Raw genomic sequence first — 25,593 nt, 5'->3', positions numbered from 1 at the left:
CTGAGGCCTGAAGATTTCAGCTGTGCTCACAGACAGTGATTCCTGGAAGTGTTCCTGAGCCCAGGCAGTGATTTCCAGGACAGAATCAGGTCTGCTTTTAATGCAGAGCTGTCCATCTTCAGTTGTGGGAGACTCTTCCTCTCTCAGGTGTCACTGACCTGTTGATCATTAACCTGTTTTGTTCCAACATGTTCCTCCAGCTGTCCACTTCCTTTTGCAGCCCTTTGTTGCCCTGTCCCAACCTTTTCCAGCTGTTCAAGGTCACTTTCAACATTTCATGAAGCTTTGATATGAGGCCACTGAACATTTGTTGCCAGCTGTAGCTTTTCATAGTTTGTATAGTTATCATGGTTGTAATCAATCACTGAATGACAGATTATGGCAGCAGTAGGAGTAAGCTCACTTTAAAAGAAAAGCAAGTAAAGTGAAGCATAAACTTAACCGGCTTCTATACTAACATCATGATGGCCAGGGACATTAAAAAAAATACAGTGACTTTGAGTGAAAACTCAGAGGCATTGTTCTTGGTGGCTGTCCAAGTAACTAACAAGGTTGTGCGATTTCAGTTATCAAGTGCAAGTAAAACTGAAATGTGAATTCCACTTTAGTCTCCAGCCAAAAACAAACCCCAATCACTTCAACTGCTGCAAATACGCCATCAAATATAAAGCATCTGGACATCCAAGCCAAGCAATCTCACTGGCCAATCACCTACAGGAGCCAGTCCATTTGTGTTTTCATTTTTTCCTCCACGTAGACTTCAGAGGCTGCACAACATTGTGAGTTTTACTTAGATAACTGTACAACTTGTGTTTTTAAAGGAAAAGCGTTCAATGCACTGAGCACTTACATTCAACTAATGTGACTGTTAAAGATGTTTTATTGTTACAGATATCTAAAAATCAAGTTCTATCCTAATGTGCTGAAAATGAGAAAAATGACTCACCTTCTGTGGAAGCAAAGTCTGAACTGACACGTGACCTTCAGAAGAGATAAAAAGAAAAGGCGTCAGTCAAAGCTTCTCCAGCAGATGCAACAATGCACATGTAACAGGGAGGGGTGATGGTGAAGGAGACGAGGAGAGAGGCAGTTGTTTCTGTGTGCCAAGCGTATGGTAGCTAGTGTGAGGTGAGGAAATGGAAACAGTAAAGCAGACTAAGCTCAAGTATTAGACAGCATTACAGAAGTCTGTTCAGTTCCATGGCCTCCCAGTGCGATTACCAACAAAGGCCAATTCATGCCTCCACTCTGTGCTCACATGTTATGACCACTGCCAAAGCCCAAGCAGACGGACCTTTGGCCTGTAAGCTTTGCGCGTGCAGTTGGAGTGAGGAGCAAAACTAAGGAGATGAGTGTGTTCATGTTGTGCATGTTTGTGGGAGTCCCACTAGCTCGGAGGAAGTTCTCAGCCAGCTCACAGTATTAATACGATTCTGCTTTGACCACATATGAGAAAAATATTAACTGTAAAGAAAACAAGTTAAAGTAACTGACCAAAACAAGATTAGAATCAACATTTCTGTGCATCCAAACACACACCCGCAGAACCATGACCACAACCAGCGTTCGTCTCTCTAAGCCACGTGCATTCTTAAGGCAAAAGCAGTACCTATCAGTCTCCTGGCGCTCCGCAGAGGGGATGGGCTGTGTCCTAAACCTCCCTGAGGTCTTTCTACTCTCTCCAGGACAGTTGCACGCCCTTTCTCTTTCACCTCTCCATGGGGCCTGGTAGCCCCCAGGTGTCCCGTCCCCCTCAAGCTCACTGTGGGGCGCACAACAGGAGCATGACCAACCGGCAGAGAGGCCAAAGAAGAGAGAGATACAGCATGGTGAGGGAGACGTAGAGAGAGACTATCAAAAAGGTACAGAAGGTTCAACTACACCTCTGTGGTCGTATTCACAAACGATCTCAGGGCTAAAAGTAGCTCCTATCTGGCGAATTTAGGAGAAACTCCTAAAAATAATGTCCGTCTCAAATTTAGGACTCCTAATTTTCATTAGGATAAAATCTAAATAATTGTACCATCAATAAACGAGGACGTGTTTGTCAATCAAAAGAAAGCCCACTCCATCAAGGTTGTTTTTGATGCAAATTTGAACATTCTTGATGTTGTTGCAAAGTGGCCTGGGTCTACCCATGATTCACATATTTTAATGGAGAGCGGTCTGAGGCAGCTTTTTGAGAGGCGCCATGTACCAGTTGGATGTCACTTTCTGGGTGACAGTGGCTATCCCTGCTCTGACACCCTCTCAATCCACAGCCGGGAGCGCAGTTAAAGTATGTGATTACGCTTAGCTTACTGTTGACCCTTAATAATCCCTCTCCTCTCCAGCTCAACCTGGGCCAGCAGTAATATTTGGTGCTGGGACCAATTGGGCTTTCGCTTGCGTTTGACAGTGTCTTCACCTGTTTCACTCATCATGAAGGAGGACTTAAACGGCTGATATTTAAAGGGTTTAAATGCTGGAAATATGCTCATTGGATACTTGGTCAGTGGCAGGGTGCAAACATTGATTTAATGCAATTATATTTGTATCGTTTGCTTTCTGTCTCTCTGTAACGTGCATAATGTTGTAATGTAGTCTGCACAAACACCCTGGACAGGTCACCGGTCCATCACAGGGCCACACAGACACAAATGAGACAAACAACTCCTAAGGACAGTTTTAGAGTCACCAGTTAACCTAACATGCATGAAGCTGGAGTATCAGGAGAGAGAGAACCCACAGAAAGGCCCCAGCTGGGAGCTGAACCTGGAGCCCTCTACTGTGAGGTGACGGTGCTAACCACCACACCACCGTGCTGGCATTTTTTCACATGGATTTTAGTATGCCATTGAATAATGACTGAATACATAAGCTTAAGCAACAAAACATTGTTTATTTTTTTTTTAAGGTGATACTTAACCAACCGTGCTCTTATCGACGCTTCCATCCATCCGTCCGTTTTTTGTTTTTTTTCATGCCTTTTAATGGACAGGACAGATAAAAAGAGACAGAAAGCAGAGAGAGGGGGATCAGAGGCCGCCCGATCCGAACCGGGGCCGACTGCAGTGAGCACTGTAGCCTCTATACAGGGGGCGCCTGCACAACCCACCACTACGCTACCGACCACCCCATCTGTCGCTTTCTTAAAACAACATTTCCTGTCCACGGGGCCAACCAAAGCTTCGTTCATGTTTGACTATTGTTCACTGGTTTCTTGTTGTCTGAAGTCATGAACGTTAGTTGGTGCTCCTGTATAATCGGTATGCCTGAAACTCATCCAGTGTGAAAATTTTTAACGTGTTCATTTTGCGTAATTAATCAGTAATTAATTAACGCCTTAAAGTCCCGGCCTCAATAGGAGTTCATTTGTAGCCTAGGCTGTCTTTCGTTGATTTAGTGGGCTCGTTTGTGGGATGTTGCGGAAGAGTTTCGCCGAGACCACCTGCACTCAAACAACCAATCACCGTACCGAGAGCTTCTAAAGTCGTACACGAGAATCGACGTAATCCATAGCAACGGTGCGTCACTATTAGCTAACTCTTAGTGATTTATCCTTAGTATAAGTACTTTTTAGAGTTAGGAGCACTCCTAGCGGTAAAATAAAACTCTTTGTGAACACGGCCACAGGTTTTTAAATCACATTTAAAGCCAGGTAAGAGTTAGAGCACACATGCATATGCCCCAGGTCCAAAGTCCCGCTTTCAAAGCAGAAAAGTTTCAGCTGTAGAAGGCCTGGTGTTAGGTGATTAGTACGTGAATGTCATCCCCAAAGATAAAAAACAGCAGCAGAATCCCTGTGCATCCATGTTAACTACACACAAGTTGAGCTGTTTGTTAGTTGCTTAGCAGCCGGCAGATGTTAGGCAGCAAGGAGCAGTGCTGAGCTCCTCAGCAGTCAGCAGCGGCGGTGCAGCGTTTTCCACCTACAGCTCAATCCTGCAACTGCTGTGAGCGATGCTGGTGTTCTCCATGAAGGTGTGCCTGAGCTGGGCCACAGACCACCGGCTGTCCAGTTGACCCTCTCTGCTACCAACCCCCTCACCCTCCCTGAGGCTCCGTGGCTGGTGCTGCAGGCACCTTGGATTCAGCCCTTGCGGATCCTCAGCATCTAACACCAGGGCTGTCCTGGAGGTGGAGCTGCCTGGGCCTGTGTGTGACACTCTGGGTTGGATGTGGGTTGCCGTCAGCTCTTTGTGGATATAAATGGCATTTTCTTGCTCTCTGGGCCTACCTCCTGCTGTCTGCAGATAGGAGGTGTGCTCTGTTCCCTCCCTCAGTGCATTAACTGTGACTCTTCCTCTTGCACTCCTCTCCTCCACCGCAGCATCCTGTGTTTGGCTTTGCCCCCTGGACATCCCCAACTCTTCCTCTACCCTTCCTCGTTGTGGGTCCTCGGTGCTCCTCTCCCTGCGGCGGATCTCTGAGGGAAGGACTGCTTTTCTGCTTCTCAGAAGACCCTCTGTTTTCACATCCTCAGGTTCACTCTCAGGCTCACTCTCTTCCTGCTGCCACTGCTGCTCAGCTGTGGGGCCAGAGGCCATGGACAGGTAACTGAAATAACTGCCAACATCTCGTCCTCCCTGCTGACTTGACTGGCTGAGTTGAGTTGAAGACTGATGGTGAAGGTGGGAGAAGGTCTTCTGGGAGTCGAGTGTGTCTTTGTGATAGTGTGCGGATGTCTGGGGCTGAAGTTGTCTGCGATACACTGGAGCTTCTGTGAGGTTTCCCAACTCTGAGGTCCTCTGGTGGCCCTCCTCCCTGCCAAGCCTCTCCCTAACTTTTATTCTTCAGGGAGACAAAGGAAAACAGACACAGTACTCAAACACAGAAGTGAGCTCCTCCTCAGATGTCTTTGCCTTTATGCATTTCAGCATGAAGGGAGGAGCTTGTTTGACATCAGGGAAGGGTGCGCACCTTTAATTAAACTCATATCAAACCCTGGGGTGGATTTTCAGTTTTACTTCATCAGATTTATTCATTTCCTTTTATCTAAGGCAGTTTTTCAATATTCATCCAACTGGAAAAAGCAGAGCCGATCAACAGAAAATGTGGCATGGCTTGGTATAATGTTTCTGGTCCTCAAAGACGGGTTAACATCAGATTGTTAATCAGGTTTCTGAATGCATTTCTTCACTCCCTTTAGAAGCAAACAGTGTTTTCATAGAAAGACTGTTTCAGGCCATTTAACAACGCATACTGACAGTTATTTGTTCAGTTTTTAACTATAATTTCCACTTTCAAATGCATGTAAGAGGTGTGATGTTGCTAACAATTAATGTAAGAAGAGTTGATTAATTTGATGTTTTTTACACATTATGTCAGCACTATGTCATGCCAAAGCAATTTCTGCTTATACTGTAACCATGGCTACAGACAACCAGGTCAGTTTCAAACTGAAGAAACTCTGTAACTCCTTACAGAATGATTTCTAACCAAACTGACCGATATATGTGATGGAGAAACAGAAAACAGAGGTGTTAAGATTCATTCCAACCTGTATTCATCATGCTCCGTGTTGGTGTAAAGCAGAACAAAGTAGCTTGTCAATACTCAGATTTTTTTGTTGTAGTTGGAGCAAATAGGCAGGTTTTCAGTTTTTCAAATAAGGCCTAAAAAGTTTGAAAAAAGAAGAAACCATTTCTGTGTTATGGTTTGTGCACGTGCAGCTAAGCATGATGGCAGCTGCTTTTTCATGGAATTATTCACATTATTTCAATTTGTAGTTGAAAAGTTCATCCATCCATCCATTTTCTATACCCACTTATTCCTTCAGTTGGGGCTGGAGCCTATCCCAGCGGTCATTGGGCGAGAGGCGGGGTCACCTGGACAGGTCAGTCCATCACAGGGCCACACAGAGACACACGAGACAAACAAGCACACACACTCACTCCTAAGGACAATTTAGAGACACCAGTTAACCTAACATGCATGTTTTTGGACGGTGGGGGGAAGGGTCTGTCATGTACAAAAAGCTCAAATTCAATCAGTGTTCAGGACAGCTTCACAACAGAGGTGATGGACTCTAGATTTAGTGGACATGGCACGATCATTTCCAGTCATTTAATACTTATTCTTGGGTACCTGTAGCTCTTTACAAACTTAATAACTCCAAATAGTCTGTATTTAGTTCAGATTAAGGGAGAGCTTTTGCTTGGGGGAAGCCTCCTGAGAACGAGAGGATCTGGCAAAGGTGTCCTCTGACTGGTTGAATTTCTGGAGCGGGGAAGGAGATGATGGTAACTCATGTCGTAGTCTCAGGAGACTACGACAACACATAAGCAAGGTAACACTTGACAACACATGAGATCCAGACGTATGTGTCGGAGCCAGAATCTGCACCAGAACATCAAACTGAGCACAACAAAGATTACAGCAGGACCTCTGCGTTTGGTAAATCTGTTCAGTACCTGCTGCTGTGAGCAACTCTGTGTGCAGTTGTACCAGCAACAAATGATCCTCTCTGTTGTCTTGTGTATAAATGCATTAACACAAAGTACCGTTAGCCCTCTCAGTTGCCTTTTCACTCAGAGTAATCATGATGTAAAATCACTTCACATGTCTAATGCCAGCACAACACAGACGGTTTTAGTGTCTGCAAAGCGCTGCAAAGCATCAACTTGCCCTCACAACCACAAACATATCTTCTTGAAGACATCCCTGAGGCAAAAACAGAGTACCGTGCAGTGAAAGGTGACTCGTTCCTCGTGGTGCGATCACTTCAGCTTTCTTAACGCTCGCAGTGGACAACGAGCACGAGCTCTGCCTGGAGAGTTTGACCTTTAAAGGCAATCTTGTCTTTCACTCCCAGTGATGTGTGAGTGGAGAGCTGTACAAAAAAGTTCCTTCAGCATGAAAAAACAAGCGTATGCATCTTTTTCAGGCTTTGGGGTGACGTTTAAGGGCATTATTTTAACACAGCAGATCTTCTCTTTTCGGCCTCTCGGGGTCGATCTCGCAGCATTGATTTGGCACACATTTTATGCTGGATGCCATTTATCTGGGCTTGGGACCGGCACTAGAAACACACTGGCTCATGCTCCCGTTACACTCACTCCTAGCCACAATTTACAGTGGTGGGAGGCAGCTAGAGTACCTGGAGAGGACACAGGGAGAACATGCAAACTCAGGAATTGAACCTGGAAGCCTGTTGCTGTGAGTCGATGTGCTCACCACCTCCATGGGATATTTAAGGTTACAGCCTTTTTGTTCCTGGTTACACAATGATGTCTGCGCTGTATAAGAAAACAGACAAGTCCTGTCCCTCTAAAAACTAAGGTTACTTTGCTCAGTAGCAGGAGGTAGGAAGTTTGTTCTATATAAACTGTTCCCCAGCAGTTTGTGCATGATCTTCAAAACATTTATTTCCACATTGGGATTAAAAACAACACAGCAACATGTGCATGAGAAATTAGAAGTTATGTTTGTGGCCAAGGAGACCGGGGCTGGAGATAGTGAGGATGAAGATGATGAAGTCAGCTGACTTAACACTCAAACACAGAGAGTAACTCCCAGTGAGCACAGGACCCAGACAGTGTGAGAGGATTAAAAGCAGAACCAGCAGAACGGGGACAGGGTCAGCCATAACGGGCGGACACACAGCCAGCGTGGGTGTACCTTGATGGCCAGTTGATGATGGAGTGGGTGTCGCCCTCGGCATCAGTCCGGAGGAACCAATCAGTGCTAAGTTTGGCTCTCGCACTGCACCAGTGGAAACATGAGTGAGTGACTGGGTGAGTGCTGAACTTGTGTTCCAGAGCACACACACTACATCCCACACACCACTGACTACACTGTCAGCCTGGCCGGAGTGAGAATGAGCTTGGCCCCCAGCAGAGCACCAGTGAGAGGTCACACTGTACCTGGGGTTTTGGAAGAGACAACGCCAGCAACAAAAGATAAAGACTAACACTTTAACTTAATGATCATAAACGGCCACGACATGCGCGGTGAACTTTATTCGAACGGATTTGACAGCAGACAGCACCCATCACCGTATCTGGAGACAGGGTTCAGTAAAGCTTTAACTGACTCCCCTCTGACTGTATCAGCACGGGCCTGAGCTAAACAGCAACAAGAGACACATGAAGCCGTACCTGGAGGCAGACGACAGAGTCAGAAGCGAGTGGAATTTATTCGGAGGACCCATTCTAAGAAGATCATGGTATTGTTAATAGATGCTGATTGGATACAATTCACTTCACAGAAGAGAACACAAGAAATAAGTTTTCTTGAACAATCGGCCAAACACAATGAACTCTATATCAAAAGTTAATTTCCTGTCAAAGCAACCAGCTGTACATCTGTCCCTGACTTCCAGGACCTTGTATGACCCGTTACAGACAGATCTAACAACCCGACTGTGTGTGTACTGCGTGAACAAGTCATTTCACCAACTTCTCCGATCTCTCTTAGTTTGTGTGACCGTTTGTTTCTGTCAATGTTGAACTGAAGGTGCAGCAGCTGCTCCTTAAGTTGTGCTCAGGTCCATTTCAGATTTGGGGTTTTCCTTTTATTTTCATCTATTCATGCAGACTAGATTAAAGTTAAGAATGGATTTATGGCTCAAGAGACTTCCAATATGAGCCATAATTAACAGTTAAACATTTCTCCAAAGTCGTTTTTAAAGGTTTTACTTTGAAATGATCCTGTCAAAGTTTTCTTTACAATCCTTCATGTAGTCACAACAAGGTGCTCCGTCTGTCTAATACCAATGAGATCATTTTTAGGAGAAACCACATTAACAAACCTGTTTCTAAAGCCTGGAATGAAGTTAGAAAGCGAGGCGAGTCACGCCAGCCCCATCAGCTGGCTGTGAAGAGGCAGTCGGGCCACTCTGCTATTTGCTTATTTTTCCTCAGGCCTGACTGGTCTTGATCAGGCCCAGATGTGGGTCTGATGTGACCTCTGATGTGACCACACTGAGCTGCCCCATAACACAACCACCCCCATGCACCACAAACACAGACATCCCGGCCAAGTTTTGAAACCTGAAAGGAACAAAGAGTGGACAGGAACAGAGATGGAGAGGCTGTGATGGCCTGGCCTGGTCTGGTAAGGAATTCGCAGTCTTTATGTTTGCAACAGCAGACTGCAGGGCTACAGAGAGCTGTCACATCATCACAGGAGCACATGCTCATCAGTGGAGGAGAAAAATCACATTCTAGTCATTTTCAGCAGCAATAAGTGATCCATTTGTTGGAGATAAGACCACTGATACTTTTAAAGACAAAGGGCTTTGAGATAAGAGGCATGCTTTTAGAAAAGTTTGTACAGGTAATACTAAATATTTTGTATATTAGGATCATTTATTTCATACTGATAGAACTGGCTGAGGGGTAATTCAGCTTCTTTCAAATTTAGGGCTGATATAACTCCCATTTCGGTTGTTATTATACAGCTGCAAAAGCAGAGAGCTGAGGACAGAATAATAACAGAATAGATTCACACAAAGATGTGTTCATGTGCAACTGAACAACAATCTGCGCTGCATGTGAGCAGGACAGGTGACAAAATTCCTCTGACTGAGCAGAAAACTGTGAGCGCTAGGGTCAGATCAACATAAGGGTCCAAAAAGTTAACTCTGAGTCCCTGACCATCTCTCAACCATTTAGCCAAGAGCCTAGAAACTGATGGTGTATCACTATGTGCAGCGTAGCTTACCTGGCTTTTAACTGATTTAGCAAATGATTAATTAAATCAAACTTGTTGGGCCCATGTACCAGCGTAGCTTTAACTGAGATATCATAAAGGACTAAAACTGATATTTACTCAGACCTCTTTACAACACAGAGCATCAGATTGGGTAGAGAAGCACCCAGAACAGTTTTCTTTCTAAATGCTGGATCAATGGATTTGCCCCACAAAACGCCTTTAGAAACTCCAACAACTTGGACACTAATACGTCCTTTGGAATTTCCAAGTATTCCATCTAAAAACACACAGACAAACGCCAATTTTGCATTCAGTGGCCAGATGTAGGTCTCTGCTACAAGACAGCAGTCCTACCAAGAGGACGACTTTGAACATGATTGACAGAGGCGACGGTTGGATGGCCAACACTGTCGCAGTCATCTATAAAAGAGAATGATAGGGCAGGGGTGGGGCTCAAACCCTGTGTATATGGATTAAAAGCCCTGCTTGCAGTGGCAATGAGCCTTTTACACAAGAAGACTGAATCATACCATTTCTACTGAGGAGATGAAAAAAGAAACAAAGTGACAAATGGTCAAAGCACTCACCCCTGTCTGCCGAGGATGTTGTGGGTCTGCTGCTTAACCAACAGATCCCCTGGAGACATTTCATGTTTAGGTGAGGATAGTGATGAACGTCTGCTCATTTTGGGGGAGCTGGCTGGCAGCGATGCTACTGAACAGTTGTCTTTAGCAGGCAGCCTGGCAGAGGAGGACAGTGAAGTGACATCCATGTATGAAGATGATGAAGACACAGGTGGAGCAGCCCTGCGTTGGTTCTCCAGGTTCATCAGCCTGTCCCTCTCTGACAGAGATTCCCCCCGGGTTCGAGTGACATCCCAGGTTGGCTCAGGGTGCTTCTGCAGTGTTGCTAAGCCGCAGCCTCTATGGATATGCCCTTTGGTGCTGGTATAAGCACTCGGGTTGATGTCCCTGCTCTCCTCCCCCACAGATTCCACTCTGTTCTGCTTCTCTGAGCTGTCCGACTCTTTGCGGCTACGGGCATAACGAGAGGGATAGTCCAACTCTGGCTCCTGATCCAAAGAGATGCCATAGCGTTCGGCCAGTTGGCGTCGGCGCTCTGCCTTGTAGCGGGCGATTCGTTCAGCCTTGGACTCCAGCTCTCGAACGCCGGTGGTGGAACCCGAACTCTGGAGCGGTTCCAGGTGGATGCAGGATGGAGGGTCAGTCCTGTATTGACCTCTGGTATGTTGATCTGGAGACTTCAGTGGCATGCCTGGACTTTCAGATCCTTCCATCCCATACCTCTGAAGCATCACTTCAGGCAGAAAATACAAGCTGAAATACGACTTTAAACACAACTATCTGCTGCTTTTATTTTACCAGTCTTACCAGCACAGGGGTCAGAGGCCCTGGTGTACCGTGGTGTGTCCTCCTCCAGAAGCCGGTTGGCAACCAAGCTCGGCAGCAGGGACGGATGCGCCTCACCCTCGATGCCCTCCAGCCGTTGAGCAATACGCTCTTTTCTAGATACAACCAAAAGGGAAACACTACTCAACCTGAGACCAGCTCAGCATTGGAAACATTACAGTTAAAGGTTCACGCAGCCTTTAGTCAGATTATTGTCTTACCTATTCATTTCCCAGTCACTTCCACTTGTGGTAAGTTCCTCAAACAGTTTCCTTAATTCAGAGACTTAAGAATAAAATCTAAAATTATACTGCTGTAACTGACTGAAAAGGAGGACATCAACAAAACAAGTGTGAAAAGTTTACACTGAAGCATTAAAATGAGATGAAAGCCTTTTACTCATCAGAAAAACAACTAAACTTACAGACCTTTGGGGAGATTGGCTGAGAGATGAACATCTATATCTTTGGTGTATTTGGCTGGCTCGTCTTTTTCATCAAAGGAGAATTCTTTCTGGAAGCTGAGGGGTGCAGGAAAAGTACCAACTGTTATTGAAACAGGACTAAGCTGTGGGAACAGGATTTGTTTGTAGACTGACAGTTGTTAAGGCTTACTCAGTCACACCCACATCATTGAAATATTGCTGGGTTTGAAGTGATGTCAGGTATTTACAGCGTGTAGAAATGCAGAGACATTTCAAATCCCATCACACATTCTGCCTCACACACATGCAGAAACATACTGAAGTCATTTATAGATTTGATGCTAAACCACAAGGTTGCAACAGAGAGCTGGCAGTAGGAAAGCGTTGAGTAGTGAGAAAACGTGATTCCCTGTGAACAGAGTATCTAAACAAGCACACCAAATCCTTTTCTATCACAACAGCATCTGTTTTCATATCAAAATATTGTGCTGATGGTGCCCCCACAAAACAGTGTTGGTGGGCAGACGTGTGAGAAACGCTCTGTGAAGCAGCAAACATATGCTGTGTCCATCCTTTCCCCTGTTCAGCAAAAGAACCACGCACAGCAGCCTTGGTACCATAAGCTGTTGGATATCATCTGACAACAATTTAGCTTCTATGCATCTGCATTTAAATGATGACCAGCACAGTGAGGAGGAAGTTCTGGTTTGCATACATACATGTTGGCATATCCTGGGCCTAGCTCAGCTGTGATACTTCATGTGCTGCTGAGAGTGTTGGAAATACAGGTCCCTGTGTACAGGAGAGACAGAACAAGGTGGTGTGTACGAGTGTGTGTCAGGACACTCCTGTTATACCAGTGGGATTCTCTCTGACCAATCAGTGATCAGCAATGTTTTCATCTCACTGTTCAGTACATGTTCAGCTCCCTTTGAACGAGGCAGTTCCTGGTACCTGGTAAAACCTCTGGAGTGGAGCAGGTCCATAGCTGGACTACGTTCGGGCTGCAGGCCTTAACGCTCAGACCCGATCTGCTGCTGGCCTGTTCACAGTACTCTTTTCAGTGTAAACTGTTCACCATAATGAACCGAGCCACATGCGCAAAAAATAACAGACTTCATGAAGCGCCTCAGCAAAAAACAAAAAGACATCGCTAGATACAGGAAGTAAAAATCACAAATGGAGACACTGGTTTCCATTTCCATGCTGGAACGTGTTAAATCGCCATCTAAGAATAAACATATTGAGGAAGACGAAAAAAAAGACAAAGTGTGCCACTGGTGACCAAAGTGGCTCTTCAACAGATTCACCTCTCCACTTTTGTACTGTGTTTAGCACCCGGGAGTATTATACTTGTGCTATCATCTATCTTTGGCATCTGTCACTACTTTAATCAATCGCTTCAGTGTGTACTGAAAGGACGGCCCCCTCTCATGCATACGGCTACATATGCTGTTGAAGATGAAACTTCTCTAGCAAAATAGAGAAAGTAATACTGTCATTTCAAAAAGAACAGGCCTGTTTATACACATGTTGGAGAACTCTTAAGGATGAAGAAATCAATCACAGCAGCAAAAATTCAACTATTGACAGAAGATACTCACTGGTATCAGTGGTTAGAGCCTGAGCAAACTGCAACAGATTATAATGAGAAGGAAAAAGTAACTGCACCTCTGAGAAATGATTTGAACAGAAAAGATGGTGAAAATGAACGAGGTTTCTGTTTAAACAACACACCACCGTCAGTTGGGTTATTATTTCACTAAGCTTTCCCTAAAAGTTTGACTTATTTTCCTTTAAAAATGTTGTATGTATGAAATTAATTTTTCAAATTTGCTCGCTTCATAATGACTTTACTTTTTTCTGTGGATGTCTTTCATCTTTGTGACTGGACTGACATTAAGTTTCAATGACCATCACAAAGGAAATAGTCAGTTTCAAGGTGATAGGGGAGACGATGTTGAGCTGCAAGTGATTTTGTTCTATTTTCCTTGGTAAAGATGGAAATTGAACATAATTGCAACATAAAAAATGAGCCCGCTGTATAGTGTCTAAAAGGCAGTCTCGAAGATTTGACAAAGCCCTGGCAGCTGCCAGTTTTAAATGTGTTAGAAGGGTTTGTTTTGTAAAAGAGACCCAACCACAGAGGGAAAATGTCGCTGAAAAGCTTCTCTTACCTCAGCGCTTGCTTATGCAGCAACCTGGGATTGCCGAGTTTAACCGGGGTCTCACTCCCGAGACCTGTGGGCAGAAGAAGAGAGAGCAACATTCAGTCATGTCTCACTGTTCATTCATTCATTCCAGACCTAGCAGCAGAGCTTGTGGTTGCAGCCTTTAATGAGCAGACATCACTGCAGCTGGGCATCTGAAGGTGAAGCATGCAGCCTGTCTGCAGCTCCTTGGCTCAGAACCACTTTCACATTTCATTAAGTGGACTTCCGCAGACAAATGAAATGACGTGGAAACCTGCCTGCATCGATCACATCCAACAATAAAAAGGTCACTCCTCCACTCCTGAACCCCCACTTCAAACAAATCATCACTGCATTTCCATCCAGACACCGACTGCCTCCATCTAACATATCAGTGTAAATCAGCTCACACCTCAGAGTCTTTGATAGAAGACCCTCATCACATCGCAATGGTGCCAGGAGGAGTCAAAGTACATCACTGCTGATGGCCAGCACTGCAAACACCTGCAATGAAGATACAGGACGGAGAAACCATTCCCTCATACGTTACAGTCACAGCATTATGAAGTCATGAGATACTTTTACATACGAGTCCACGATCCTCCCTGTTCAAGTTCAGTCAAAGAGCTGAAGATGCTGTAAACTCCGGTCATACACAGACTGTAACAAATGTCTGCCTCACTTATTCAGGTCAAACCTCAAACTTCTGCTTTTGCTTGCTCTTCCACATCCAAATGACCACAGCCACAAGTGGTCTCACTCCATATTCTCTCCAAAGCCCACTTAAGAGGCCACCTCACACTCCTAACTCACCCACTGCTCTACCCTAAACCCCGTCTTAACCCCAGTGGCCATCTAGCCCTTACTAACTCGGTATCAAAGGTGTAAGGCACAAAGGGTGTAGACCACTGTGTGCAAATGAAGAAGCTAAGCGAGCTCTGGAAATGCCCTGCTCTGATCAACTTGGCACTAACTCCACGCTGAACACCAAAAACACTGACTGAAGTGACCAAAGAGGCATCAGGATCTCAGCACGTGTCCAAACTAAGATACAGGATTACCTTTGAATCCTGGGATTACTGCAGTCCAACCAGAAACGTGTTACTAACCAGCTGCATTACATCATAATACAGTACACATCGACTGCCCACCTACTCTAACAGCTGAGTACAACGAAACACCCTCACTAGGATAGAGTAGGAGGCAGGGCCTTTAAAAACACAGATGGTGACACTATGGCAACAAACCTTGGGCTTAACAAAATGATGTCGATAAGCCAAGTATGTCTTCAACTACTAACAAGTACACAAGCAGTTCAGTCACAACTGTGGAGAAAAAACAGGACAAAAGGCAACTACTGACACATTTTTTAAATAACGCCTTAGTACACACCCTCCTTCACCCAGACTGTGGACCACCTGTTGTGGATTCCCAGCCAGTGAAGCATAGACAAGCCAGAGCTCAGCACTCAGCCGTGGACCAGTCAGCACAGGGCACTCTTCTATCAAAGGCTGGATAACAATGTAGAAACAGTCATACTGAGGGAGTTTTTCCTCACATCAAATATCTATTTCCCATGCTGGCACACTTCTGAATAATTACATTATGACAGGACAGTGCAATAAAAAGGAGTCATTCAGGGTGATGAGGACCGGGTCTTTAATGACTTAAATATCAGCACAATTCACAATTAATGGAAGACATGTCATAGATATCATCATCCTACAATTTGAAGTCAGGACCAGGATGAAGCAATTATGTTAAAACAGCATTTTAAATTTTGTCTGCCTTCAGCAGTTCCTATGTGGGAATAGACAACGGTTCACATGTTTGTGAAAAAGTGAATCATAGAACCAACTGGCTACTGTCAAAAATTCCCATGTGCTACACAGAAGAGATGGCAACTGGTTGGATTTTCAAGACCCGAGAATGCTACTCCGGACCATGGCAGTGTCATCCTATCAGTGCTGTCAAAGTGGACTAGCTCAAAAACATAGTTACACCAGCAGCCAGCAGGTAAAAACAATTGTGCTAAAGTGCTCAATCATGTTAATCTGAGTTAAACTGCAAGTATGTGCTCTGTCAAAAAATAAAAATATATACAATATATATAGGTTATATATATAATATATACTGTTTCAGCCTATGACATCACTGAGTGAGACACGGTCCCAGCTGAAAATGTCTTACCTTACGGATTAGTTGAAGTCTAAATAATGTTCAGAATGTTGATAAGTCAATAAAATATGGGTGAATCCAGCCATGCATAGCTACAAAGCCACACCTAAATCTGAATAATACATAAATGAGTCTGCTCTTCTAAATATGAGTCTAAGTAACTGTAAAGCCTAGAAATAGTTGTTCTGGCTAAAACACCCTCTGCATTGTTAACAGTCCCTTTTCTCTGCTACATTGTGTCCTTGGCAGCTGCAGCTGCAGTGCAAGGACAACTGGCTGAAAAGCAGGACAGTGAGCAGAGAGGAAAGGAGTCCACAGCTCACATTCCCAGCACTCTCAAACACAGAGGAATATGTCCCCGAGCTGAAAACCCCAAAGTCATTGCTCTTACCTTGGCTGCAAAACTTGACATGACTCAGGTAATTTGAGATCCACGGGTTCTGGTACATTTTGGCAACAGAGTCAAGCACGAAGTTAAGAAAAGAGTGAAACAGTGGGAAAGATGGGTTTGAAAGAGAGGCAGCTGCCTGAGAGGTGATGCAGCTACAAAAGTACTTTGTCAATGCTCAAGAACAGACAGAGAGGAAGAAGGGGGAGTCAGGTAGTGTTAGGGAAAGCCAAAGAAGGGAGGGAGGGAGGCGCAGAGAGAGACATCCCAGCTGCAATGCTGGCACAGGCAGAGAAGTTCCTGTAGGCAAACAGAGGAGCGGCGAAGGTCTGGCTGCTGCTTTGCCTGTTCTAAGATCCACCCTGGTTCCTCTCACTAACCAGCAGCCACTACAATGACAACCAGCAGGCTGAAAGCTGCTCAGCACGGGCTAAGCTCATTAGTCTACGCAAGAAAATTAGACTCCACCCCTTCTGCAGAGAGCAAAGTTTCCTCCTGTATGCTTCAGAATGAGCCTCACGGGAAAGGAGAAGAGGAAAAAGAAGAGTGCCCCATGAGAATGCTGCCTTCCCTTAACTCACTCACACACACACACACAGTGGGATGCCAAAGAAACCGGTGCAGAGGTTGAGAGGGGGAGGCAAGAGAAAGCGTGCGGGGGCTGGAGGATGGTGGAAAAAAAACAAGGGCAAGAAGGGGGAAAAGAGAACGAAGTTAAAATGACTGTCTCAGTCAGGTGACAAATTCCAGTAGTCTATCAGAAGCAACTAAATGAAAGGAACACATGCAGCTGAGAAGACAAGGGAAGGGCGAGGAGAAGGTAAGAAAGAAAGCGCAAAACAAAGACTGGGAACTCACTTGCAAGCTATATATTCTTACACTAAAAGTTTGGGTCCTGCTGCTGGAGGTTGCACCTACAGCACAAGCAACAGACCGGAGCTGATGTTGGCAACTAAACAACGCAAAGCGTTGGACCATAGTCCACTCGACTGGACAACAAAGTCCAATGCACACTATGTAGGATGAAGCTGGAAGAGAATAGAAAGCTTTATTGTCATTGTGCACAAGCACAACAATATTCGTTCTTGGTGTGCTTATATATGCATTAAATTGTAACTTTATAAAAAGGCTTGAAGCGCCGTTCCTGTTTTTAAAAAAACTGGACCACCAGGACTACCAGTCTAATGCAGTTTAAGCGTGTTTGGAGTTCTGATGGCCCATGGAACAAAGCCTTTTGTCACCCTGGCTGTGCGGGCTTTCACTGCCCTGTATCGCTTGCTTACCGCGGTTCTACCAGCGAGAATTCGCTGTTGTTCGTGTGACTGCAAACGACAGGCACAAGTAGCTGCTGTGGTGACTGAGGCCAGTTTAATGATGACGTCACAACTGATAGACTAAAAAAATAAATCACTTAAAATGCCCATCCCTAGCATGTAGACACACACACCTCACCTCTACATCAACATGACAATGACACACTTCTTGTTCTTAGAGGGCACTGCAGGGAGGCTGGCACACCCCCAAGCTCCACCTCATCTTCTGCAGCAGGCAGACTGAAGGCTGTCACCGCCACATGGGTGTCAACAGAAGGCAGATCGGTCTCACTTCAGAAGCTGCTGGAAGGAAATAAGAAGACCTGGAGGAAGCCCGCTGCCTTTTTCATATTCCTCAGCTGTAAACATAAGCAAGGCAGCTGGCCGGTGTCACGGATGAGGTTCATTACATCATCACATTTATCTGGCCTCACACACACATTTGATGAATTGTAAAATCACAGGTGTCAAAATACAGCCCAGCTGTCCCAGTGATTAAACGGGGTGTGTAAACCTCAGGGGTGGCAGGTCTGGATCCGTCTATCTGATGAACTCATCTGGCTTAGAACATGAGCTGTACACATGAACACAGACACACATCACATCACACACCTGTCGGTTCACACGGGAGTAGATGGGACGAGCCCTGCTGAACCAGCAGCTGAACCCTTTCAAGGTGTTTCAAGGCCAACTGTTCAATGTTAGGTAACTAGCCTATTTAAGATATCTATTCAAGACGAGGTCTCAAAACAACTGCTGAAGCTTAGGAAAACTTATTAAACATAATATTATGATCACCAGAAATGTTGCTTCTCAATATGGCACAAGAGGTTAGCGGGAATGACTCGGAAACCAGAAAACGAAAGATTGTACTGTGCTGTTTTTAAGTCAGGAACATCTGAAAACTCAGATGCCTACAGAGCGTAAACCGAAAACCGTTTCGGCCAGTCTGGGAAATGGGAGTATGTTTAGCAGTTCATCTTCAGATGCTGGAAATAATCTTTAGCTACAGAAGTAGCAAGACATTTAGAGTCCATCCATCTTCTCTACCCGCTTAATCCGCCGGTCGGGTCGCGTGGGGGGTGGAGCCTATCTCAGCGGTCATCGGGTGAGAGGCGGGGTTCACCCTGGACAGGTCGCCAGTCCACAGGGCCACACAGAGACACATGAGACAAACAACCACACACACTCACACTCACTCCTAAGGACAATTTTAGAGACAGCAGTTAACCTAACGTGCATGTTTTTGGACGGTGGGAGGAAGTCGGAGTACCGGAGAGAAACATTTGGAGTAACTTGGGTTGTTATCTACAAGTGCACAAAGGCAATAAGATCAGCCTTTTGTGCTTGATTTAAAAAAAAAAAAAAAAAAGCTGACATCAGTCCCACCAAACCACAGACAGCTTCTACCCCATTATTAGTAATGCTGAGCCTGCCAAGGAAGGGCAAGACCTTACAGATCACTGCAATGACGTAACTGCTCTTGTTTTTTTAAAAACCCCAAGAGAAGAAGGACGTATATAAAACAAGCATGAACACAAAACCCACAGCGATACACCTAAAATAAACTGTATAACTATTCATTTTATTTCTGTGGAGAAAACCTTTGAAGTCCTTTAAGTCCAATACATCTTAGAAAACCCAGACATAGCCTTCCATAAGCACACAATCTATTTTGTGACAGTGACAATGGGAATTTAATTAAGTTTGAGTCTAAATACAAACACACTGGCATATCTCGACTGTTCAAAGCTTAATGAGAACAGAAATCCCAGTGGAAAATACTGACGAAACACTGAAATGGTTATATACCAGAAATCTATGAAGATATCACTCCCAAGAAACTACACCGAGTTCTGTACACTACAATACAAATAGTTTCTGTTCAAGTTGACAAGTGGCAACAATTCAAACTGTTCAAACTTCTAAGATCTTAGTTGAGACATTTTCATGTAAAACTAAATAACTGCAGTGCTGGCCCTCAGCTTTTATCATGAAAATGGACTGCTACTCAAACAGAGTATACAAGCAGCAATTAAATGTATTTTTACATCAAGAGGTCAGCGACCCTGAGCTGGATTAAGCGGGTATAGAAAATGGATGGATGGACAATCAGCTTCAAACAGAAGGCAAGCCAGCAGAGGAAGTGAGTTGAGCTGAGTATTTGGGCTTGAACACCTTCAGTTACATTATTAACATGAATAGAGTTGCACGATACCCACGATACCCACGGTACCCCGCGGTGCCAAATCGTTACGGTTCCTACTACACTAGAAATTCTACACAACGGTACTACCGTGGAATACTATACTGACGGTGCCAGTTTCCGCTACACGGCGGCCGCCTCGAGTCCCGGTGAGTCTGCCGCAGCGTGCAAGTGGCACCACTAAAAACAAACCCCAAAAGCCACATTTGAAACTATTTTGGGTTTAAACGAGGCACAGATGGTAAAGCAATAGACGTGGCCGTCCACTGTGCAGGCGCTGCCATCAAGCCAAAGGAGGCAACACATCCAACCTCACCCAGATTTACATGATGAAAACCAGGTTAGTATTTCCTGTTTATTTTCTAATTGGCTAATATTAGGCCATATGCTCCGTTTACAGGCTGAAGAATGAAGAGTTAAAAGATGTCAAAGCACCTATAAATACATGAAAATATAGTTTTCACAGGGAATCAGTTCCTGTTTATTGTACTTTGTCCTCTAAGTATTCATAACTTGTACAAATACATTGCAGTTCATAAAAATAATAATAATGCAAAAAGGACGCAGTATCGCGATAATACCCGGAACCGTGATACTTTGTCTGGTATAGTATCGTGGTTACTTATTTTGGTATTGTGACAACTCTAAACATAAATGTTACTAAAATGCAACGAGCGATGTTACTCCAACACGTACCACCAACATAAACACTGATGAATACAAACCACTTTATTCACTGTTGGCAGTGGCCCTCTTTCAGCAGGATTCAGTTAGACATCTGATGGACTTTGAACATTTCTATTCCAAACCTTTTCATTCAGAACAATATGCTGTCTTGCTCCCCATCAGGTGACCACTCTGACATTAGCTCAGGCAAGGTGTCAGGCAGGTATGTGTTCATGGAGTCAGATAGCTAGTATGATATTCATGATCTGGCCTCCCAGAGGAGGGACACATCAAGAGACACTTCTGGACAAGAGCTTCAGAAATCGTTATCAACTTCCTTTCATAACTGCCACGTCTTTGAAAGTTTGCAGTCTCTGATGACCTTTTTTGTCAACTGCTCTGTTGACATCAAGAAAAACACAGACACCTCAGCATGACTTTCCCAAAATAAAATAGATAAGTCTCCAAATGGAGTGAACCATGGAGGTGCACTTTAAGATCCATCACAGAGCTTAAATTTGGTCCTGGACTTCAGCTACAGTAACAGTCTCTTCTGCCCAATGACCAGGTGAGAAACACCTAAAAACATACACATACATTTTCAAGTGCTTTTGGCACTACATAATGAAAAGTGAACTGAACTGAATTTCCTGTAAAAGACTAACTACAATACCAGTGATTGGAGTTCACTCTTTCCAAACTGTAAATGCAACTATGATTGAATGATTGAAATGGAAACATGTTGCTAATATAGCTGGACCATGACCTGACCCCAAAGGCACGCGATGGACCTGAAACATCCGTCTGACTCCAACAGAGCTCTGGGGAAACGCCTATATCCAAGGTAAAACACACACGCACGCACGCACGCACACACACACACACACGCACACACGCACACACACACACGCACGCACGCAGGAGGGGAATTTGTTTCCATCTTGGGGCGCCATGCACACCTTCCCAAGAACTGTCATCCAGGAGACAGGCACTGGTGGAAAGGTCATGGCTCTTCACAGAGTGATTAGAAGGTGCACCTACTGCCAAAGAGCTGGGAACTGTGGGTTCAGCAGTCTTCTTTCTTCTACATCCCAATAGACATCGCCATTGGATCAGATACTTATCCATGCTTGATCAGTTACTTTGTGTCACTTTATGACCTCTGTTTCCAACAACTTTTTATCTGTTAAATCCAACACCTAAGCTCAATGCTGCAGAAAAAAAATCTAATGTCTGAACTGCAGATGTCGGAGTCCTGCCGGACTTCATGCAAAATAGAGACATTTTTTAAGTTGATCTGCGCTTGTTGTATGATTTTTGTAATGGAGTAAGAAAACAAATGACAAATGATGATTTTGGTTTTGGTCATTTGTTGCCACAAGTCACTCATCACAATTTAAAACTGTGGTTGATGGGTTTAAAATAAAGGAGGAGCTGTCATGGAGAGGTAAACATGCACCACTCGAGACCTCCAGGACTACTAAGACTGCTAAAAGATTCTGGTTGCTACATGAAGCCCAGAGCAGGTTCATGTCATAGCAGTGCCACAGTTTTCAAAATCTTTTAGTCATATATGAAGAAACAAAAAAAAATACTTTCAAACCACTTCCTAAAATATGATGTCGTTTACAGCTTTATAGCATAACGAGCTTCTGGACAACTCAACCTGTGAGTGTTCAACATGCAACCTCACCTACTATAATCTTATTTGACTTGTATAAAAACCCATAAAATGGGTTTAAATCATGAAGCCAAGACAATAAACACAAATTTTCATGTCATTTTAAACCTATTTAACATCTCCTGTTGAGTCTGGTTTGCTGTAAAATTTAGGGACATTCAGGCTAAAATAAAGTAGGAGGCACGTTCAGCCATGCTGCTTCTGTCAGGGACACAGTCACCCACATATAGGTTCAACTATCTGACCTGTTGTCTATGAAGGATTCACACACATTGTGCTGTTGCTATACCTCGAACCTAATGTGCCCTTTGATAGTGGAGTTCCTGATGAGAATTAACCACTCATCTTAAGCTCAAAGGGGAACTTAAATAAGAGAAATAATACACGTTACAAATGTATCAACAATTTGTCATGTACACCACCAGGACGAGTTACTCCGTATCAGAGCCTATCAAATCACAGCAAGCGTGACACCACGAGCAGAAAACTTAGAGATAGTGTGCAACACCATCAGTGCAGTGCTTCATGCGCTCCGTCAGAGCCGCAAATCAGATCCCACCTCAGCCAATTCAGTAACTGAACTGAATGTATTCAAAACAGGGAGTAAATAAACCCACTGCTCACACATTTCTGATTAAATGACATATTGAAACACGAGTCAATGGATGCCACAATCATGAGATCTTAACTGGCAAATGTCATACAGTTTCATTTGAAATAATTCTAACATTTCAACAGTCTCACTTTCCTGTTTGTTTAATGCAACTACTTCAGTCCACTAACAGTTTCATAAAACACAAAAAGAAGAGCCATTTAGTGGCATTGATCATAGGAAAGTAAAAATGACATTTCTCTGTTTTCTAAGCTTTATAAGCACACTTTGCACAGAGCAGATGTGACACACTGAGCACTGAATGAGCCATACAGCCCTTGCATCTTTATGGCACCTTTTTGTTTTTCATCCTTTCACTAAACACTAAAATGGACTTTGAGATGAGACTTACAGCCAAATTATACAAGTATTCTGTGTGTAATTTGCTAAAAGACCGAGCTAAAAGTTGTGATGATGTCAGCAGCATTTGTATAAATGGAAAAACATGCGCAAAACTATTTGATGTGTGTGTTGCCGTGTTAGGCAATGCTCTATTTCGGTCTGTGTGTCCTGACAGAGTGAGAGCAGGTGCAACACAATTAACAACTGTCATGTCCACAGCCAGTCAGTCACACTTGGAGGAGCTCAGCAGTTCCCCAAAATCTAAATGTCTGACCTTTCATTTCTTTGACTTGTACACGCACACACACACACACACACACACACACACACACACACACACAAAAACACCAAATCAATTGCAGGCATCACGTTTCATCATGAATTTGTCAATGTGATGAGTAACAGTCACAAAGATGGTTTCCACAGTCGGAAAAATCTCAGTGTTGGGCCAAACTCTGCTTGATTTGGAGTTCTATCAAAAACGCATGTTTTCAGAAGCACCTCTCAGGTCAGTAAGCCAAAACCTTTGAGGCTTTTCAAACACTAAGACATTAAAGTTAAAAACATTAAAACAAAAAAGCTGTTCAACAATGATGATTTATCTACAGATCTGATCAATGAAATCATCCAGTGACAGCTACATACCTTGATGATGTATCTTCTCAGAGAGCTATTGAGTCTTTAGAGAAGTTGAAATGTTTCTGATGGACTCAGTAGGAAGTCTTTCAAGGTTTTTCTGTCTCCCGATGGAAGGTCAGAGCTCTGGAGGCTTGTCAAACAGGACTACAGGGACATAAAGACAGACTGACAGGTTCACCCCCACCCACCTCCTGTGGGGGGGGGGGGCATGTTTTGTGGCTAGATGTGCAGCAGGCATGAGCTCAGAGGGTGGGTGTCAGGGTAGGTGGTAAATTTAGAGCGGTGCTTTCCCACTCTGTCAGTGCCAGGCCAGATCAATCAAATGAAAGTAGGAAGCAATTCCATTCAAAAACTACAAATGATAACCATTTTCAGTTGGTTAAAAACTGACCTTTTAGCTACATCAGGTACTTCAGACATTGTCTTAAAAAAAGTCAAGTGTCAGTAATGATCATTCTTTCAAATCTTTTTATAGAACAGCTGTAAAATGAACTGAACTCTATTTATCCAGCCTGCCCCTTTTAGAAAAAAACAATCCTGATGAAACAAAGGATGAGGGGTGCATGGTCCTGAGAGTTTCATGATACAACTAGTGCTAGAGAGTCATAGCATACATACATGTTGTTCAGACAACATTAAGATGTGTTGAGCTCCAAACCTTCAAATACATGGACATCTACAAAGCAGGCAGGGTATAATCTAACAGCAGATGAGTTATAGGAAATTTCTGAAGCCAGTTTGTGCACATTTGTAGCCTTAAAGCCAAAGCTCAGATAACCCCCGATGCTCACAGGGATCTTATTCTACATCTAACTAAACTTTGTGATGCTGGTTGAGTTGCTCCTCCAGATACCTCCTAGAACGCAAACAAAAACGTTTAACTTTCACTAAGAGAGTCCCATCAAAAGGCATTGCTTTCAATCTCAGCAAAAAAAGACCTCTGAAGAACTAATGGTCTGTGGGATCAAATTCAGCTGTCAGGCTATTAGACCTACCAAATACACACAAACAAGTTTGCCTTAGTGTAAAACCTGCGTGATAAAAACCTCCTCCACTTGATATCCAACGTAAAATATTAACTTACTGAAGTTAATATGTTTGTGAAGCCTGTTTTCAGTCTGGTCTCCGGCACGTGGCCCGTGGTTTTTAAGCATCAAAGCATAAAAAAGGGAAAAATTGCTGTTCTTTGGACGACATGAAGGTAGCATTATTGAAACTATTTTGACGGTGTTTGTTCATCAAACCTTACAAATCACCATCTGTAAGTCACTCTGCAGAAAAGCTTATCATTTATGTGATTTGATCCTGTCCTGTTTGACCCTCATAAGCGATGTAATATGAATGAGGGAACTCATTTATCCTTGTGATCTCAGATCTAGAAAATACTGACACTGCACAACACTGGACAGATAGAGAGGGGAAAGGAATCAAACACACTCAGAGATCCAATGATACAGTCTCAGACCCTCACATGGAAGAGGTGTGTGGAAACAGCCTGTTTTACCATACGAGTCACAGACTCACTGTCAGGCAAACACTGGCCACCACTTCACAGCCAACAGCACCATCTAATGGTACCACAAGGCAAACATAGGCATCACGCTGTTGGCTTCTTCCTTTTAATATAGCCTCTGTCTTGGAGATGCCACACAGCTGATATGGTTATGGCTGTGTGAAAAGGTAAACCCTTTTCTCAGCTGATCCAGACAGCAGCTCTGGGCACAGGGCCCAGCTATGAGGTTCTGCAGGTTCTGCAGATGTTCAATCCCACCAGAACGAATTAGAAGTGGACAAACATTAGTTCTGACGCTTGATTGTCTCTCTGGGGCCCTGTGATGGACTTGCGACCTGTCCAGGGTGTACC

At 44.1% G+C, this 25,593-nt stretch overlaps 1 protein-coding gene across 3 annotated transcripts in view; it reads right to left on the bottom strand.

Annotated features, from left to right (window-relative positions):
• The window catches only part of LOC140284468 (supervillin-like), a 55,487-nt gene extending 43,989 nt beyond the window's left edge, over window positions 1–11,498 (bottom strand). For 2 of the 3 annotated variants that reach the window (XM_072378333.1, XM_072378334.1), the window contains exons 1-7: window positions 11,477–11,498; window positions 11,270–11,333; window positions 11,031–11,164; window positions 10,227–10,956; window positions 3,916–4,773; window positions 1,610–1,762; window positions 947–981 (exon numbers count right to left, since the gene is read on the bottom strand). In XM_072378333.1, the coding sequence (XP_072234434.1) occupies window positions 947–981; window positions 1,610–1,762; window positions 3,916–4,773; window positions 10,227–10,956; window positions 11,031–11,164; window positions 11,270–11,277 (1,918 nt within the window). In that variant the 5' untranslated portion in view covers window positions 11,278–11,333; window positions 11,477–11,498. The remainder of the gene's footprint in view (window positions 1–946; window positions 982–1,609; window positions 1,763–3,915; window positions 4,774–10,226; window positions 10,957–11,030; window positions 11,165–11,269; window positions 11,334–11,476) is intronic. The other variant, XM_072378335.1, reaches the window with a different exon arrangement.
• Between the last annotated feature and the right edge of the window lie 14,095 nt (window positions 11,499–25,593).

This window comes from Leuresthes tenuis, unplaced genomic scaffold, assembly GCF_036924035.1.
Source record: "Leuresthes tenuis unplaced genomic scaffold, fLeuTen1.0.hap1 SCAF_24, whole genome shotgun sequence".
NCBI classification, from domain to species: domain Eukaryota; kingdom Metazoa; phylum Chordata; class Actinopteri; order Atheriniformes; family Atherinopsidae; genus Leuresthes; species Leuresthes tenuis.
This window is presented reverse-complemented; position numbering and strand designations above follow the sequence as displayed.